This window comes from Bos indicus, chromosome 6 (genome assembly GCF_029378745.1).
Source record: "Bos indicus isolate NIAB-ARS_2022 breed Sahiwal x Tharparkar chromosome 6, NIAB-ARS_B.indTharparkar_mat_pri_1.0, whole genome shotgun sequence".
Classification (NCBI taxonomy): Eukaryota; Metazoa; Chordata; class Mammalia; order Artiodactyla; family Bovidae; genus Bos; species Bos indicus.
In genome coordinates, this window is record NC_091765.1 from 84,447,391 (window position 1) to 84,468,361 (window position 20,971).

Consider the following 20,971-nt stretch of genomic DNA (forward strand, 5'->3'; position numbering starts at 1 on the left):
AGGCCCACTTGACTTCACATTCCAGGATGTCTGGCTCTAGGTCAGTGATCACACCATCGTGATTATCTGGGTCGTGAAGCTCTTTTTTGTATAGTTCTTCTGTGTATTCTTGCCACCTCTTCTTAATATCTTCTGCTTCTGTTAGGTCCATACCATTTCTATCCTTTATTGTGCCCATCGTTGCATGAAATGTTCCCTTGGTATCTCTAATTTTCTTGAAGAGATCTCTAGTTTTTCCTATTCTGTTGTTTCCATCTATCTTTGCATTGATTGCTGAAGAAGGCTTTCTTATCTCTTCTTGCTATTCTTTGGAACTCTGCATTCAGATGCTTATATCTTTCCTTTTCTCCTTTGCTTTTCGCTTCTCTTCTTTTCACAGCTATTTGTAAGGCCTCCCCAGACAGCCATTTTGCTTTTTTGCATTTCTTTTCCACGGGGATGGTCTTGATCCCTGTCTCCTATACAATGTCACGAACCTCAGTCCATAGTTCATCAGGCACTCTATCTACCAGATCTAGGCCCTTAAATCCATTTCTCACTTCCACTGTATAATCATAAGGGATTTGATTTAGGTCATACCTGAATGGTCTAGTGGTTTTTCCTACTTTCTTCAATTTCAGTCTGAATTTGGCAATAAGGAGTTCATGATCTGAGCCACAGTCAGCTCCTGGTCTTGTTTTTGCTGACTGTATAGAGCTTCTCCATCTTTGGCTGCAAAGAATATAATCAATCTGATTTCAGTGTTGACCATCTGGTGGTGTCCATGTATAGAGTCTTCTCTTGTGTTGTTTGAAGAGGGTGTTTATTATGACCAGTGTATTTTCTTGGCAAAACTCTATTAGTCTTTGCCCTGTTTCATTCCATATTCCAAGGCCAAATTTGCCTGTTATTCCAGGTGTTTCTTGACTTCCTACTTTTGCATCCCAGTCCCCTATAATGAAAAGGACATCTTTTTTGGGTGTTAGTTCTAAAAGGTCTTGAGGTCTTCATAGAACCGTTAAACTTCAGCTTCTTCAGCATTGCTGCTGCTACTGCTGCTAAGTCACTTCAGTCGTGTCTGACTCTGTGCGACTCCATAGATGGCAGCCCACCAGGCTCTGCCATCCCTGTGATTCTCCAGGCAAGAACACTGGAATGGGTTGCCATTTCCTTCTCCAATGTATGAAAGTGAAAAGGGAAAGTGAATTCGCTCAGTCGTGTCCAACTCTAACGACCCCGTCTACTGCAGCCTACCAGGATCCTCCATCCATGGGATTTTCTAGGCAAGAGTACTGGAGTGGGGTGCCATTGCCTTCTCCTCTTCAGCGTTAGAGAAATGCAAATCAAAACTCCAATGATATATCACCATACACTGGTCAGAATGGCCATCAGCAAAAAGTCTACAAGAAAAAAAAAAATGCTGGAGAGGGTGTGAAGAAAAGGGAACACTTTTGCACTATTGGTGGGAATGTAAATTAATACAGCCACTATGGAAGACGGTATGGCGATTCCTTAAAAAATTAGGAATAAAACCACCGTATGACTCAGCAATCCCACTCCTATGCATATACCCTGAGGAAACCAAAATTGAAAAAGACACATGTATCCAATTGTTCATTGCAGCACTATTTACAATGGCTAGAATATGGAAGCAACCTAGATGTCCATCGACAGATGAATGGATACAAAAGTTGTGTTACATATACACGAAGGTATATTACTCAGCCATAAAAAGGAATGCATTTGAGTCAGTTCTGATGAGGTGGATGAACCTACACACTATATTATACAGAGTGAAGTAAGTCAGAAAGAGAAAGATATATATTGTTTGCTAAGTCACTTCAGTCATGTCCGACTCTGTGTGACCCCATGGACAGCAGCCCACCAGGCTCCTCCATCCACAGGATTCTCCAGGCAAGAATACTGGAGTGGGGTGCCATACTAACGCATATATACAAAATCTAGAAAATTGGTAATAAAGAATCTTTACAGTGCAACAATGGAGAAACAGGTATAGAGAATAGACTTATGGACACAGGAAGAGGGGAGGAGAGGGTGAGATGTATGGAAACAGTAACATGGAAACTTACATTACCATATGTAAAATAGATAGCCAACAGAAATTTGCTGTATGGCTTAGGAAACTCAAACAGGGGCTCTATATGAACCTAGAAGAGTGGGATGGGGAGGGAGATGGGAGAGAATATATGTATACCTATGGCTGATTCATGTTGAGGTTTGACAGAAAACAACAAAATTCTGTAAGTCAATTACCCTTCAATGAAAAATAAATTCAAAAAATAAAAAAAGACGATTTTATTTTTCCTATCTAAGTTGTTGTGCTCTAGATTCAGTACTTCTTATAGGAGTTGGAGAAACTATAGGTGTTTGAAATTAGAGGTGCAGGAGCATGAAATAGAGGACTGCAAGTTTGGGAAAAGATCATTTTGAAGTTCTTCCAATAATTCAGAAGTGACAGAAGTGGAGAAGAAATTAAGGTCATTTGGATTTATGAGTTCAAAGAATTGAGGCTAGGTGTGGATTATCTATTTGGATGTTGAAATTGACCAGAGTGAAATTAAGAGTCAGACAGAGAGGTCTATTTTGAGCAGATGCCTAGTACCTCAGCTAATGTGGGGGGGGTGTCCAGAGCCTAGAATATTAAGAGGGACAATATGTGGTATAGCTAGAGGTATGAGCCTAAGTACTAAAAATACTAGTTTATATGTTTATGCTATTGTGCAACAGTAATTGTTGGATGAACACAAATATTTGGAAGCTTTTAATGGGGAGTTGGAAGAATCTTGACTTAGTATGAGAACCAGAGAGAAAGAGCAATCACTTGAGAGGGTTACAGTGAAGGCATGTGTTAGAGACATCCAGACTCAAGTAAGAGGATGAGGAAACATTCTGTGAAACATTGAAGGTATAGGAATATTTTTGGTTTTAAAAAAAACAAGAAAGATTAAGCAGAATCAGCTGAGAAAAGGGGTAGTAGTGAGGTGTTAAGCCCATGGGTAAGGCAAAGAACTGTATGAGGAGAAGAAACCACAGGTCTTAATGAAAGAGAAGCAATGTAGAGGGAAAGATAGGTGAGTATTAGGGGTCTTCCTTCATGCAGTATAAGAGAGTTCATGGAGTGAGGAAGGAGAGGATGCCATGCTTTATGACTCATGACCCTGGTATAAAATTTAGCTGATAGCAGGCTAGCCTGATGTTCTGGGCAAGATCTATGTGGTGTAAGGATCTATGTATCAACTCAAAGGTAGCCATTAAAAATGACAAGTATCCTAACATGTGGTCATTGAAAAATATATAGTCTTAGATGGAGAAATAAATAATTTTAAAAATGCTACTTTTTCAATTTCATTAAATACATGTATGCATATATACAAAAATAGGAAGATAAAAATAGTTATAAGTCGATGCAATTGTGTGCCCTCATCCTCTCAAAAAGTATTAATTATAATATTCCTGTAGGTTTTTCTAAAGGAATAAATAAATCATTCATTTCCTGTAATGAAAAAAAGAAAAGCTTTTATTCTGTAGCCTACTTTTTTTTTCTATGACAATTCTATAAAGTGGCTTTCGTTTAATGTATTTGTCTTTCCAATGGTTTCCTTTTCCCTTTGAGGTTCTATTTATTTCTCCTCTCCACTTTTAAATTCTTCTTTTCTTCATTGTGGATTTCAACCAAGCATTAATTTCCTAATCCTCTTTCCCTAAGGATTACTACTTATAGGACAAACACTAGAGGATTGTTAAAAATTTCCCAAGCATTCACTAATCTCCACCTAGATCTAAGCAGGAAGGTATGAGTTTGATGTTCATAAGAAGGCACTTGTTTGAATACAGATGAAGGGTAGCTGAAACCATTAGGAAGGTAATCCTATGTATTTCTGAAATTTGTCCTCCTGAAAATACTTAATAGGGGTATATCTGAACAACTTTTATGGAGAGTACTGATGTTTGGGAGTAGAAAGGGAAGAAAGATCTAACAATGCCCTCCTCATCTCCAAAACTAAATTTTAATAAAAGTTGGGACATAGATTCTGACAATGGAACAAAATGTATACAAATAGAACTTCGCAGGAAAACTTTAACATCTGGATAGCATATTCACAATTACATAGCTCTGTGACTTAAGTTCGGAGAAGGCAATGGCACCCCACTCCAGTACTTTTGCCTGGAAAATCCCATGGATGGAGGGGCCTGGTAGGCTGCAGTCCATGGGGTCGCCAAGAGTCGAACATGACTGAGAGACCTCACTTTCACTTTTCACTTTCATGCTTTGGAGAAGGAAATGGCAACCCACTCCAGTGTTCTTGCCTGGAGAATCCCAGGGATGGGGGAGCCTGGTGGGCTGCCGTCTATGGGGTCACACAGTTGGACACGACTGAAGTGACTTAGCAGCAGCAGCAGTGACTTAAGTTAAAGAATCTTAAATGGTTCAGAATGCAGTACTAAGCAGAGTACTTGAAATATACTTTGTTAAATTATGACTTTGGAGTGATTTTGATATTTTCCACTGTCAGTTATAAGGTAGCTTTAACAATATTCCCAGTTGATTGATTATAAAGTTCTCCAACATGTTATGGTAAAATATGTTGTTTAGTTGCTAAGTCATGTCCAACTCTTTTGTGACCCTGTGGACTATAGTTCACCAGGCTTCTCTGTCCATGGGATTTCCCAGGCAAGAATACTGGAGTGGGTTGTCATTTCCTTCTCCAAGGGTTGTTCCCAACCCAGGCATTAAATCTGTGTCTCCTGCATTAGCAGGCAGATTCTTTACTATTGAACCACCAGGGAAGCCCAAAATATGCTGTAAATAAAATGAATTGGGACTGTATTCATTCTTAAAGCTATCAAGTGAACAACAATTTGATTTGCCTGGTACTTTTCAAGATAAATTAATATTACTCATATGAGCTGTGGAGTTAAAGAGCCTCTTAATAAAAGTGAAAGAGAAGAGTGAAAAAGCTGGCTTAAAACTCAACATTCAAAATATAAAGATCATGGCATCTGGTCCCACCACTTCATGGCAAATAATTGGGGAAACAATGGAAACAGTGACAGTCTTGATTTTCTTGGGCTCCAAAATCACTGTGGACGGTAACTCTAGCCATGAAGTTAAAAGATGCTTACTCCTTGGAAGAAAAGCTATGACAAACCTAGACAGTGTATTAAAAAGCAGAGACATTACTTTGCTGACAAAGGACCATATAGTCAAAGCTATGATTTTTCCAGTAGTCATGCACAGATGTGAGAGCTGGACAATAAAAAAGAGCGAGCCCCAGAGAACTGATGCCTTTGAATTAGTGGTGCTAGAGAAGACTCTTGAGAGTCCCTTGGATAGTAAGAAGATCAAACCAGTCAATCCTAAAGTAAATCAATCTGAATATTCATAAGAAGTACTGATGCTGAAGCTGAAGTTCCAATCCTTTGGCCATCTGATGAGAAGGGTCCACTCATTGGAAAAGACCCTGATGCTGGAAAAGACTGAAGGCAGGAGGAGAAGGGGATGACAGAGGATGAGATGGTTGGATGGCATCACTGACTCTATGGACATGAATTTGAGCAAACTCCAGGAGATGGTGAAGGACAGGGAAGCTTGGCATGCTGCAGTCCATGGGGTCACAAAGAGTTGGACACAACTAAGTGACTGAACAACCAGTATGAGCTATATTATATATTGTTTCTCTTCAAGAAAATGATAACTATAATTTCAACAAAACAGTGGTATTTGAAAAATACATAAAGCAATACTAATGATAAACACAAATGCTAAGACTGTAAAAAAACTTAATGAAATCTTAGTGCATGTGCAGCATCAGCTGTGCTGTTATGTTTATAATAATATACTTGGCACTTTTCAAGCAGTTTGAAACGTTCTCTGAATTTGGACTCTCTCATTCAAGAAGAAAATCTCACAACATTGTGAGGTAGGTAGGTTAACGTTCCATTTAAAAAGTTAAGGGCAATTGGGAGCAAAGATATATTTCTCTTAATTGCCTGACATGATTACATTTCTCTCATTTCTTATTAGCCATAGTTAAAATTTTCAAGCAAGAAAAATACTGAAACATGTAAAAGAATGTTCATTTTAAGCATTCACAAAATCATCTTAATCAAAACTTCTAGTTTGCTGCATTTTAGTGCACTTCCTGTAGTTTAGTTTATAAAACAGATCTTCTAATGAGGCATTAAAAAGAGCAAAATGAAATCGCTCAGTCATGTCCGACTCTTTGCGACCCCATGGACTATAGCCTACCAGGCTCCTCCGTCCATGGGATTTTCCGGGCAAAGGTACTGGAGTGGGTTGCCATTTCCTCCTCCAGAGGGTCTTCTGGACCCAGGGATCGAACCCAGGTCTACCTGCACTCCAGGCAGACGCTTTACCCTCTGAGCCACTAGAGAAGTTCAGAGTTTAAAAAGAGCAAAGTGAAAGTGAAAGTGAAGTCGCTCAGTCGTGTCCGACTCTTTGCGACCCCTTGGACTTGTAGCCCATCAGGCTCCTCCGTCCATGGGATTTTCCAGGCAAGAATACGGGAGTGGGTTGCCATTTCCCTGTTCAAAGCAAACACTTTGTTTTAGCAAGATCTGAAATCTTTTGCTGCTCCTCATTTTAAAATATGGTATAGATTCTTAATTTACACCACATAAAGGCTTTAATTAGAAAGTTTAGTGTAGAGGGATGAGAAAGAGAAGGGATATTGTGTATATTTGTAGGGGAAACTTTCCATGGATTATTCTGACCTGCCAATTTAAGTAGCTCTACAACTTCACCTACATTAAAATCATCCTTCATTTCCATAGGTATAGTTGGATATAGTTTTAAGTGGTATTATTTATCTTAACCATAAAGCTGGTTAGATTAAATGACATACTTTGCCAAACACGATGTGAGTTGAACTTTTTTCCTAGGAGAAACACTGGTCTAGCAATAATCATTTCATTCCAGTGACTTCTAGAACCACAATATCCCTGTCTAGTGAACATGCATAACTCATGACTGAACTGGATGAATGAGTTCCTGCATTCTTTTCCTCTACTGATTATCATCTACTGTGTTTCCTGGGGAAATTCCCTTGGCTTTGAATTCTTGAAAAAGAAGTTTCATATAGATAATCTCTTTGGTCCTGTCTAGCTCTAACAGCTATAACTCCAGCATTAATTTCAATAATTTGTAACAGGTTCATTTTTCACTTCCATGATGACATGAATGAATGCCTTGCACACATCCCATCTCTGTCAAATAAATGTATGAGCAAAGCATCAAGTTCACTGGATGATTGCTATTAATGTATTTTTGCTCGTAGTGTTATTGAATCATGAAGATTTTCCTGAGAGGTGGTTAGACATTGCAAAATTTTTGTTTCAATCTTGTTCTAGCGTTAAAAATTAACCCTTTCATCCACATGGCACCCCAAATTCTACCAAGATTCTACAGGAATTATGTGCTGTCATAATTTACTGTCAACTAAAATGGCTTTGACCTGTCTTTTTAAAAACAACGAGTCAGACAAATTGTAGAGTTGTTATTTTTTTTTCTATGAAAAGATGTGTGTGTTATTATAGTATTCACAGCATACAAGACACAGCCCAGGCTTTTTTTTTTTTAACCACAAAACATCTGCAAAATTCACAAAGCAATACTATTGATAAATAAAATTAACACTGTAAAAAAACCCACTTCTGTGTAATTTTAATGCATTTACAGCATCATCTGTACTAATATCAGTTTGCAGTAATATACTTTGCATTTTTTGAGCAGGCTTTAAACATTCTTTGATTTTTTCAACTCTATTATTTTACAAGAAAGCTTTACAACAATGCCATGTGCTAGATCACTCAATGTCCCAAATAGTAGATGGAAAACATGAGGAAGCTATTGCATGATCCTCATATCACCACACAACAGATCAGAATCAAACTAGAATAGTATATATAAATCTATTTTTTAAATCTGATTTTCCATTTCTTAGATTTTTATAGTCTATTGCATTTATTCCTCTCATATGTGTCAAAATGTCATTGGGCTGAATTAAATTAACTGTATTATAATTTAAATAAGTATATGTAGTTTCACAGATATTTATATGCAAAGAGTAGCCACAGTCTTCTGAAATAAAAATATAGGTACACAAAAGCACATATCCATCCAATCTAGACAGATTTGTTTTCTTGTGTCTACCAAAGGCTGTGTTAGGGTTTAATATAAAGAACTTACATCATCAATCAAACACATTTTGAATATGTTAAATATTTTCCAAAAAGCTTTGGCTGTATCTCTACATATAAAAGGAAGCATAAGGATTTAAATTTCTATTCTGCTTTTTCTATTGATATTTAGTTGCTAGGAGTCATCAGATCAGAAATTTGGTGATCTTTTGTTTTCAAAAAGGAAGTATATATGAATAACCATTTTGTGACTATTATATCTTAACATTTACATTAAATGACTAGGAGTTGTTTAGTTACATTTATATTGTTTACATATATATTACACATAACAAACATACATGCAAATTTAAAGTTTTGGTCATTAAAGAAACTAAGAGGTTAGATTTTTCTTAGATAAATCAGAGCAACAAGTCTAGAATTTGAGAGCTCATGTTTGGGACCTGAGTGTGAATCCAGCTGCATCTCTGTGGCCACAGCCTTGATGACAGATGACCAAGCATCTTACGACTACTTGTGTATAAGCAAACTTGGTTAGACATACATTACTGAGGCATACAAAACTGATTTTGAAAACCTAGTGATTCACCTAATTTTTTACAATGTAATTTAAACTATTCTGAAATCAATTACATGATTTTAAAGAAGCAAAGTACAATTTTTAAAAAGTATATTGTTTTATTGAGTCCAAAGCACATTAATAATAATTCATAGCAGCTAATCCATATATGTGCTTCCCAGGTGGCTCAGTGGTAAAGAACCAACCTGTCAGTGCAGGAGACATGGGTTCGATCCCTGGGTCAGGAAGATCCCCCTGGAATAAGAAACAACAACCCATTCCAGTATTCTTGCCTGGAAAATTCCATGGACAGAGGAGCCTGGTGGGCTTCAGTCCATGGGGTCACAGAGATAGATACAACTGAGCATGCACGCATGGCATGACACATAGTCCATACTGAGAGCCTGTTGTATAAAGACCCTGTTCCAAGTAATTTACCTGTATGAATGCATTTAATCCTCATAATGATATGAGGTAGGTATCATTTTTATTCTCACTGTAGAGATGAAAGTGCTAATGCAGAGATGTTAAGGACCCATAGTTTACCCATGTCAGAGTCAACATTCAAGCTCAAGCGGTCTGGTTCTAAGCCTGTGCTCTCTCCTACTAGACCTGGGGCTGTTTTAAGCCCCAGGTCATTCACTCATTAAACAAGTTCATTAACTTTAAAATTCATAAAGGCATTCCTTCCCATTATAACAAACTTTTATATAGTGTATAATATATGCCAGACACTGTGCCAAGTACTTTTCACAAATCAGATTTCCTAACCTGACATTCTAGTACACATCTGACTTGTCAGAGAACTGAAGACTTATAAAAGCACTGTATATGACATAGGTATATCTAAATGATAATTGGATGTTTCATTCCACCAAAAATCTAAAGAGTGCTTGTTTTGTTAGTAATCATTTGAAACATCTCTGATGGCCTAGGTTCCATTAGTTCTTTTTATCCTCCTTATATCCATGAAAAATTGCTCCCAGGAGTTGTCTCCTTTTCAGTCTAGCTTCAAATGATGTGTGAATGGAAAGATGCTGTTAAAGAATAAAGCAGAAATGCTTATTAACAATACAACATGCATCCTGAAGTTAGTACTGATGTGTATAACCCAATGTTAATAGCAAGTTCAGATATATTTAAACACCTTTTACATGGCAATTCTCATGGTTTATTATTTATTTATTCTGTATTATTTTGTATTTATTCTGTATTTATTATTTATTCTGTATTATTATTTGTAAACCCAGGTTAGAATTCAAGTTATATTGCAAATCTCACACACTCCATTCAAGCCATTGAAGGTCCAGTAATCAGTCCTAGAATACTGGAGCCCTGAATCCTCAAGGATGGTTGCTGTTTCATATTTTGTTAGATGAATCCCAAGTGCTCCAGGTACTATATGAGGTAAGATTTTTGAGAGCCCTGGCAGCACTTCATATCCTGTGGAAAACGATGTTCCCATCTTCAATGAACGAAAGTATATATAAATATTCATCTGATTAATAGGATCACAATTTCCCATGTGAGTGAGGAGTTGGTGCTGCCTGTCATTTGCTGTATCTTTTTCCTTAGGGTAGAGAAAGATTTCTGTCCCATGTACACGAAGTCCACCTCATGATATTAGATTGCTCTGTCTCTGAAGGACTTCTTGACATTCAGCAAAGGAATTGATTCAAATCACAAGAATATAAATAATACATAATATGCAGGAGTTCTAGCTCTATGTGCAATGGATAAAATTCAGGGTCAGTTCACACTAGATACCAGTCTTGGAGGCAATCCAGTTTCGATACTGAGACACTCTTGTGTAGACGCCAGGTTTTTTGGGAAGAGCACATGATTGTCCCCAACTTACTATACCAACTAGGTACCAGATTTCATGATTATCATAAACCAGAGGTCCACCAGAATCTCCCTAGAGAAAAAAAATTTTTGAGATTGTTAACTCTAATTTAATTCAGTAGGACAATCACTGCAATCATCTCTTCCAGAGGAAAAATGGAAAAAGTTACATAGAACATACAACCAGATTAGAGACAGATTATATGATGGTTCTCTTGACTGAGTTAAAATTTTGTGCTAAATTATTAAGTAAATTATTTTCTAGAAAGACCAATACTAATTTATATGGAATGGCTACATTATTTATGCTTCAGCATACATATATTTTTTGCTAGTTTTATTAGACACTTTAAGCATGATTTAGTAAGAATTTATCTAAAATATTTAATATGAGGTTGGTATTTGTACATTGAAGGAAATGGCAACCCACTCCAGTATTACTGCCTAGAGAATCCTGTGGACAGTGGAGTCTGGTGGACTGCTGTCCATAGCGTCGCACAGAGTCGGACACGACTGAAGCGGCTTAGCATGCATGCATGCACTGGAGAAGGAAATGGCAACCCACTCCAGTATTCTTGCCTGGAGAATCCCAGGGACAGAGGAGCCTGGTGGGCTGCCATCTATGGGGTCGCACAGAGTCAGACACAACTGAAGCAACTTAGCAGCAGCAGCAGCAGAAATTTTCTGTGATCTCTTCTGAGTATGTTAGCTCTTGACTGTATTTTATGAACCTACTCTGGCTTTCTTTTCTTTCATTTACCTATTTCTATCTATGTTTGCTTTCTGAATTTTATATAAGCCTTCTTAAATCTCTTTTGGATCAAAGAAGATTATGCAAATAAATAGATGCAAGTATCGAGGTTAAGATTGTGGTCTCGGTAGTTGAACTGCCCAAGTTTCAGGTCCAGCTCTATTAATTACTTGTGTGATCTCAGGTAAGATACACAGGATAAATTCTCTATGCCTCTCCCACTTGTTTCATTTGTTTTTTCTTTTATCAACTATTTATTGAGTTCCTACTAGGTGTCACAGGGCTGCCCTGGTGGCTCAGATGGTAAAGAATCTGCCTGCAATGCAGGAGACCCCTGGGTATTGAGGACGCCTGGGTCGGGAGTATCCCCTGGAGAAGGAAGTGGCTATCCACTCCAGTATTCTTGCCTGGAGAACTCCATGGACAGAGGAGCCTGGGGGGCTGCTGTCCATGGGGTTGCAAAGAGTTGGACACAATTGAGTGACCTAACACTTTGCTATGCTTCTCAGGCATTTTGATGGGCATTGAGGATAAACAATGACCAAAAATGAACTGCCCCTATGCTCATAGAGCTTGACATTTAGGATAAGAAAAAAATAATATGAAATAAGCCTACAAATATGCAAATGACAACTGTTATGAGTGCTATAGAGACATACAATAGGGGGATTTGACTAGTCAGGGAGGTTAGGGATATTTCCCTTGGTCAAATGTAATCAATCAAATAGCTGAAGGAAGAGAGTAAATCATGAAAAGCAAGACATGAATGAAATGCGTTTTAGACAGAGGGAAGCATGACAAATGCTCTGTGGCATGAAGCAACATGGCATATGCAAAGGCTTGTAGAAATAGGAGACTGGAGAGAGGACAGCAAGTGGGCAAGTGGTACCTAATGAGGCCATAGCAGTAAGGAGAGACTATTCTATATAAAGTCCTATGGGTCTTTTTAAGAAGATTTTACCATAAGATAAAAATAAAGGTAAAGCACTGAAGATTTAAGTGTTTTTTTTTTTTTTAGATCTATATTTTTTAATTTTATTTTTTAATTTAAATTTATTTATTTTAATTGGAGGTTAATTACTTTACAATATTGTATTGGTTTTGCCATAGTGTTTTAAGGAGGGTGTTAACATGATCAGATTGCATCCTGTTAGAAACCATCCTGAAATTTATTTGACTAATGCACTACAGGATCATAAGAATGAATACAAAGAGATAAACTAGATAGTTAATGTGTATGGGAGGTGGTCAAGGGACAGGAAGGGGAGGAGAGGTTGAGAGAGGATAGAAAGACAAAAGATGGTGGAGAGAGATTTAAGGAAGTAAAATCCGTGGGATTAGGTGGTTATTTGAATACGGGATAAAGAGAAATTACAATGGTTTCTAGCCTTTGGCATACCTAACAGAATGAAAGGGAATGCCATTTACAGAAATACAAAACACAGAAAGAAGATTAGTTGGGGAGAAGAATCAGAGCAGAATCGGGTACAACATTTGAATTTGAAGTGCCTTTGAAATGTCCAACTGGAGCTGCCAAGTAGGAATAGAATAGATAAATCTGGAGATCAAAAGAGAGGATGGGGCTAAAAGTAAAATTTTATGTAGTATCTGCAAAAAAAAAAAAAAAAAAAAAGATAATTGAAGCTATGAAAGAGAATTAGATTCTCTGGGGAGAAAGTATCAAGTGAAAAGATAAACAGGCATAAATTAACATGTAATGGGTTGGATTAAGAGAAGGACACTGAAAAGGAGATAGAGAATGAGCAGACAGAGATGCAAAGTGAAAATTATTACAAGCCAAGAGAAGACAATATTTCAATAAAGAGGGAGTGGTAAGCACTATTAAATACTGGTAAGAGGAAAAAAAGACCCCCTCAAATTGTTGATGGTCGTTATTGATTCATTGAAAACATTAGGAAGAGAGATTTTGATGAAGCAATAGGGCAGGAACCATATTGAAACAGTTTGAGGAGTTAGTGAGAGATGAGAAAATTGTGACAATAAACATTTTCTCAAATATTTGATGGTAAAGAGGTAAAATGAGAGGCTAGCTGAAGGCTTTTTTTTTTTTTTTTCCATGACTTGAGAGATCTGAATAGAGAATTTAGTCACAAGAGAAATGTTGACTCTGGAAGGAGAGAGACTGTAATTGCTAATATATGCATGCTAAGTCACTTCAATTGTGTCCAACTGTTTGTGACCCTACGGACTGTAGCCTGCTAGGCTCCTCTGTCCACGGAATTCTCCAGGTAAGAATACTGGACTGGGTTGTCATTTCCTTCTCCGGGGAGTCTTCCTGAGGATCAAACCCTCATCTCTTATGTCTCCTGCATTGGCAGGTGGGTTCTTTACCACTAGTGCCACCTGGGAAGCCCAACTGCTAGTGTAAACTTCCCCAAAAGGTCAACAAGAAGAGGAATCTGAACAGTGGGGAAAGGGCTATCCTTAGTGAAGGGGCAACTTCTCTGTAGTGACCTAAGCTGAAGGTGGATGAAAAGGGTCCAGATAAAGACAGATCTGCAATGTTTGATGCTAGGAAGATGGGGAAATTCCTTACCATGACTTTATTTTTTTTTGAAAATTCAGAACAGAATCATCAGTTGAGAATAAATGGGCAGGAAAAACTGGAAGTTAAGGAAAGTGTAGAATGGTGGGAGAATTCAGAGAAAGGTAGATTTAGGAAAAAGCAACAAAAATAGTAAGGTTGTCAGCTTTGTTATGTGGAACACATACTGGAGCCATGTGTTCTGTTGTATTTTTTTCAGGAGCATATGACTTCCCAGATGCAGGCAGAGAGTCTGAATAACTGAGTTCTTCCAGGTTTGGAACTTGTCAGACATAAACACTAGGAAGAGAGAACATCAAGTGGGTTTGGGGTATAAGCAAAAATGTTTAAAAAATGATCACAGTGAAATCTAAATTGGACAAGTGAACAGTGGAAGAAAGGAAAGAATTAATGGACTGTGAAACAGCAGAGAAGCTGTGCTCTACAAGACTCTGTGAAATTGAAGAAGGGTGGTATTCAGCCAACAAATATTTGTGCCAAGACTGGTTGAGGTATTCATAAAACAGAGGTAAATAAAATAGATGCTCTAAAATGAGTGCCTTCACAGAGTTCACTTTTTAGGCTAGTGAGACAGTTAAATAAAATATATTGTGCTTTGAATGGTGTAAGAGCTAGAAATGAAAATAAAACAGAGAAGGGACACAAAGAATATGTGTGTAAGTTGTGTATGTTGGGCAGTGAGGATTGGTAGGTTGGATTATAACAGTGTGACCAAAGAAACAGAAGTAGTTGAAAATCAGGCAGAAAGGACTGAGGATAGTTGTTAAATAGGAAGATTTGGGAATTTAGTGTCATTGGAGATGAAACAGTTTTTGATGACAAGGTTCAAGGTGTGGCCCTAGGAATAGGTGACTGAGGAGGAGTGAAGGTCCCTGGAGGTTGAGATCTATGAACTAAGGATCCAGCATTTAAATGAGTTGATGACAATATTGCAGAAGTTAGGACAAAGGTGGAATCTATTCTAGGCGTCAATGGCATGAAAGAATGAGTGGAACAAAGTAGAGATATTAGGAGGTAAGGGGATAAAAACAAGATAGATGAGAGACGATGATACAGCTGAATAAAGTGCTTTTCAGAGGAGAGGTTTCTCTGCCTTTTGATTACAAATTTGCTTAAGAAAATAACAATAGAGCATAAGAGGTGGTCTGAACCAGAAACGGGAGCAATAGACTAATTTTCTATTTTGTAAATAGTACTATGTCATGGTACTACGTCAATAGTGCCATGCAAAGATGGACACAATAAAGGACAGAAATGGTATGGACCTAACAGAAGCAGAAGATATTAAGAAGAGGTGGCAAGAATACACAAAACAACTGCACAAAAATGATCTTCAGGACCCAGATAACCACGATGGTGTGATCACTCACCTAGAGTCAGACATCTTGGAATACAGAGTCAAGTGGGGTTTGGGAAACATCACTATGAACAGAGCTAGTGGAGGTGATGGGAATGCCAGTTGAGATATTTCAAATCCTAAAAGATGATACTGTGAAAGTGCTGCCCTTGATACACCAGCAAATTTGGAAAACTCAGCAGTGGCCACAATACTGGAAAAGGTCAGTGTGCATTCCAATCCCAAAGAAAAGCAATGCCAAAGAACATTCAAACTACCACACAATTGCACTCATGTCACATGCTAGTAACATAATGCTCAAAATTTTCCAAGCCAGGCTTCAACAATATGTGAACTGTGAACTTCCAGATGTTCAAGCTGGTTTTAGAAAAGGCAGAGGAACCAGAGATCAAATTGTCAACATCCACTGGATCATAGAAAAAGCGAGAGTTCCAGAAAAACATCTACTTCTGCTTTATTGACTATGCCAAAACCTTTGACTGTGGGGATGACAAGAAACTGTGGAAAATTCTTGAAGAGATGGGAATACCAGACCACTTGATCTGCCTCTTGAGAAATCTGTATGCAGGTCAGGAAGTAACAGTTAGAACTGGACATGGAACAACAGACTGGTTCCAAATAGGAAAAGGAGTACGTCAAGGCTGTATATTGTCACCCTGCTTATTTAACTTATATGCAGAGTACATCATGAGAAACGCTGGGCTGAATGAAGCACAAGCTGGAATCAAGATTGTCAAGGTATGTATCAATAATCTCAGATATGCAGATGACACCACCCTTATGGCAGAAATTGAAGAACTAAAGAGCCTCTTGATGAAAGTGAAAGAGGAGAGTGAAAAAGTTGGCTTAAAACTCAACATTCAGAAAACTAAGATCATGGCATCTGGTCCCATCACTTCATGGCAAATAGATGGGGAAACAGTGGAAACATTGACAGACTTTATTTTGGAGGGCTCCAAAATCACTGCAGATGGTGACTGCAGCCATGAAATTAAAAGACTTGCTCCTTGGAAGAAAAGTTATGACTAACCTAGACTGCATATTAAAAAGCAGAGACATTGCTTTGCCAGCAAATATCAGTCTAGTCAAGGCTATGGTTTTTCCAGTAGTCATGTATGGTTATGAGAGTTGGACTATAAAGAAAGCTGAGCACTGAAGAATTGATTCTTTTGAACTGTGGTGTTGGAGAAGACTCTTGAGAGTCCCTTGGACTGCAAGGAAGTCCAACCCATCCATCCTAAAGGAAATCAGTCCTGAATATTCATTAGAAGGACTGATTGAAGCTGAAGCTCCAATACTTTGGCCACCTGATGCGAAGAACTGACTCATTGGAAAAGAGATACTGGGAAAGATTGAAGGCAGGAGGAGAAGGGGACGAGAGAAGATGAGATGGTTGGATGGCATCACCGACTCAATGGACATGAGTTTGAGCAAGCTCTGGGAGTTGGTGATGGACAGGGAGGCCTGGCTTGCTGCAGTCCATGAGGTTGTAAAGAGTTGGACATGACTAAGTGACTGAACTGAACTGAACTATGTCCATCTCATTATATTAAACGAAATAATGTATAGAAAGTGTTTAGCATTGTTTTTGCATAATAAACACTCAATATAATAATTTTGATTATCATTTGTTATTTAGGTAAACTGATTCTTTGATAAAATTCATGTCATTTTTTTCTTTCAGGTAAACATGTAGGCTCAAATTAGAAATCATTAATGGAAACTTTCCTTTTGAAGTGTTTTGGACTTACCTTACATGCATCTACTTTTCCTTCCATGAATCCGGCACACAACATTCCTGAAGTTATCATGCCATCATATACATCCTTTCTGTTACACACCTCAGTGCTTATGGTTTCTACCCTGGCTTGCCGTAGTTTATTTTGTGTTGGTCCTATTACCCAAACAAAAGAAAAAACAAAACACATGTTCTTTGAACACAGCTATATCTAAGACTCAGAAGACACATGAGTTGTATATTCTTAGGAGTAAAAGCATTAGATTTTTCATTATTAATGATTGCCTAATTTTATTTTCTGTGGCATAAATGTCTACATGCAAGGAAACAGTACACATATATGTGGTGGTGGTGGTTTAGTTGCTGTTGTGTCTGACTCTTGCGTATTTGTGGACCTTCAAAAGTTCTTTGAACCCTCAAAACTACACACAATATTGTGTGTATATGACTTTTTTTCATGATTTTCCACATAAGGAAGTTGAGGCTCAGAGAAGTTCATTGATTTTCCAAAATCTACTCAAGTACAAACCAGGATACAAACTGCACAGGTCTGTTTGCCCAGCTCTATGCTACACAGTGTTATCTCAGAATGTCTCAAAGCATGAGAAACAAAGCAAATGCTGAAGATATACCAACAATATGACACCAGCAGAGAAGAAGGCCAGTGGTTAGGAGGAAAAAATACTGCGTACGTTAGTCTCAAAACATTCACAAACCACGTCCATGTTTATGACCATGGTATATCCTCATTAAAATTAGGAAGAATTTAAACCAGAAAAAAAAAAGCATATGAAGTATACGCAAGCCAGGAGTGTTTATATCTGGCGACTATACAATTTGTAGTAATTTACTTCCCTGTACTCCCATAGCATTTTGTTCCTTCTTAGAGTACCCAGAACCATCTGTTCATCTTATCCATGTTATTGAACTCTCCTCTGCCCCACGACTGCTCCAAATAATTGTGAACTCCTCAAGGATGGATATATGATTCCTTTTACTTTTTTTTACTTTAACACACAGCACCTTGTTCTTCTCAGAGTCATACTTTCCTTCTCCAGGGGATTTTTCTGACCAAGGGATCGAATCTGGGTCTACTGCACTGCAGGCAGATTCTTTACCATCGGAGCCACCAGGGAAGCCCATATACATTAGAAGCATGAACATTTTAATGAAAAGTCTAAAGAGGTATCTCCTAGATGGCACATTAGATGCCAAGATAAATTTGCACTAAGTAAATTACATTGAACAACTCACCATCATCTACAATGGATCCAAATCCTGTGACAAATACACCTGTTTTAGGTGGCAACTTTATGGATGAATCTGGGAGGCAAACTCTCTGAACTACATTTGAAAACTCAACTCGGGTATCAAGCTGAGCCAAAGCAATGTCATTTTCATTTGTCTCTTTACGGTAATTTTCATGAATGATAATTTTCCTCAAACTTCGTTTCACTGCAGGTGGTGTTATAGTTATACCAAAAGTAACGATCCATCTATTTGGGTCTTTATTTCTGCAAAAAAATAAAGAATACGATTAGTTATACTTAACTGTATCCTCTAAAAACAGTTGAGACAGTATTCTCTGCAACTATTGGAATTATGTCCCTGAAAAATTCCTATAGCGAGAGAATTTGCAATTGATGGCCTCATGTAAAAAAAGAGGTTAAAATACTGATGATACAAGTGAGAGTAGGAAAGCTCTTAAAATATTTCACAAGCTCTAAAATTTAAAAGAATACAATAGCTAAGTGGAATTTCATGCTGCAGCTGGAATAATAATAATGGGTACTATACAATTAGTTTCTCACATTTTAATTCTAACATTTTAATTTAACATTTTAATGTTAAATTAACATTTAATTTTGTTCATTAGAAACTCTTCAAATTTGATTTTTTTCTCTAATTTCAGTGAAGTGTATAGAAATTAATTTTTATCTGTTTTGGACATTATCACCCTAAGGGGCATTTCCTTCTGTATGAGACATTCTCTCCATTCTTATTTTATGATTTAACCTGTTGACTCTTGTTTACTGGGTCTTATCTTGATCTTTGAGACAAAGTGTAATTTGTCTTCTTCACAAACCCTCATGTGTATACAGGATTATTTCTCCACCCAGTGCCCGTACCCTGCCCCAATACTCAAGGGCTAAAAGCAGCCTTAACTCATTGCTGTGCTGTTAGAGCCCCCACTACCCTTTCATCTGCCCTGGTCAGTCCCTCTTACTATTTTTGAGGCTTTCCCTTAACACAGATGCTTTTCTCTACCATGAGATTACACTACAAGCAAATTCTGCATCCTTCTATCATCTCTTTACTCCCTGTTCTACCCTAAACCTCAGTTCCCTGTTTGTCTAATCAGCCCTTTCAAGAATGACAAAAATATGTAGAAACTTGAATTCTCTCTGTAAAGGAAAATTATGTAAAAGGAAATTACACATAAGAGAATTTAAAAAGGGAATTTCCCTGTTCATGCAGGATTACTGTGCTGGTGAATCATCAAGCTTTAAGTGTAATGAAAAACCTGAAAGATCAGTGGCTTTCAAAGTACTCTGTACTGCCCCAGGGATAAGCAGGCAGAGCCTAGGGGCCAAGGAATTGGGGTATGCGGGGGAGGGGGGGGGGTCCTCTCTCAGCTGCTCTACTTATTTACACTTTAAAGGAAGGTTTAATTGCTGATAGTAGTCTCTTATGATCCTTTGTATTTCTGTGTTGTCTGTTGTGATCTCTCCATTTTCATTTCTAATTTTATTGATTTGATTTTTCTCCCTTTGTTTCTTGATGAGTCTGGCTAATGGTTTGTCAATTTTATTTATCCTTTCAAAGAACCAGCTTGTAGCTTTGTTGATTTTTGCTATGGTCTCTTTTGTTTCTTTTGCATTTATTTCTGCCCTAATTTTTAAGATTTCTTTCCTTCTACTAACCCTGGGGTTCTTCATTTCTTCCTTTTCTAGTTGCTTTAGGTGTAGAGTTAGATTATTTATTTGACTTTTTTCTTGTTTCTTGAGGTACGCCTGTATTGCTATGAACTTTCCCCTTAGCACTGCTTTTACAGTGTCCCACAGGTTTTGGGTTGTTGTGTTTTCATTTTCATTTGTTTCTATGCATATTTTGATTTCTTTTAATGCATATATATGGAATTTAGAAAGATGGTAACAATAACTTTGTATGCGATACAGCAAAAGAGACACAGATGTATAGAACAGTCTTTTGGACTCTGTGGGAGAGGGAGAGGGTGGGATGATTTGGGAGAATGGCATTGAAACATATATAATATCATATATGAAACGAATCACCAGTCCAGGTTCGATGCATGATATTGGTTGCCTGGGGCTGGTGCACTGGTATGACCCAGAGGGATGGTACAGGGAGGGAGGAGGGAGGGGGGTTCAGGATGGGGAACACGTGTATACCTGTGGCAGATTCATGTTGATGTATGGCAAAACCAATACAATATTGTAAAGTAATTAACCTCCAATTAAAATAAATAAATTTATATTTAAAAATAATAAAGGAAGATTTAATTCAAAGCAGAAATCTTAAGGATGAACCATTCATTTGAAAACTAGAATTCTGTAATCTACAAAGACATATTACTTCAGTCCTTAAGGATCTTGTAAACCAACTGAGTAGACAAAACAGAAATACCTATCTCTTCATGCATGAAAAACCAGAAAGGGAGACTCAAGTAATAGGCACAGTTCAGCATGCTGTGCAGATAAGAACACTGAAATTCAGAAATTAAATGACTTGGCCAGGTACATGATGTATTCAGCTGGTTAGTGTCAGAGACAGATGGCCGAGGTCTCATGATATCCTGTCAAGAACTTTTCCCTATATACAGTTGTTTCACAAAGACAGGGATCATTTTTTCATGGGCATAAAGGTACTAACATTTGTCTTAAATATGATTTTTAAAATATAGTATTTCTGTAGGAAAAAACATAAAATTTTAAAAAGTATTTGGATAATTGTGATACTGTCTTCAAAGTACC

At 37.6% G+C, this 20,971-nt stretch overlaps 1 protein-coding gene across 1 annotated transcript in view; it reads right to left on the reverse strand.

The window, feature by feature from the left end:
* Window positions 1-10,478: 10,478 nt before the first annotated feature.
* Window positions 10,479-20,971, reverse strand: part of LOC109560042 (transmembrane serine protease 11F) — a 123,282-nt gene continuing 112,789 nt past the window's right edge. Inside the window, exons 8-10 of the mRNA XM_070790739.1 lie at window positions 18,231-18,490; window positions 16,990-17,132; window positions 10,479-10,637 (exon numbers count right to left, since the gene is read on the reverse strand). Of these exons, the coding sequence (XP_070646840.1) occupies window positions 10,479-10,637; window positions 16,990-17,132; window positions 18,231-18,490 (562 nt within the window). The remainder of the gene's footprint in view (window positions 10,638-16,989; window positions 17,133-18,230; window positions 18,491-20,971) is intronic.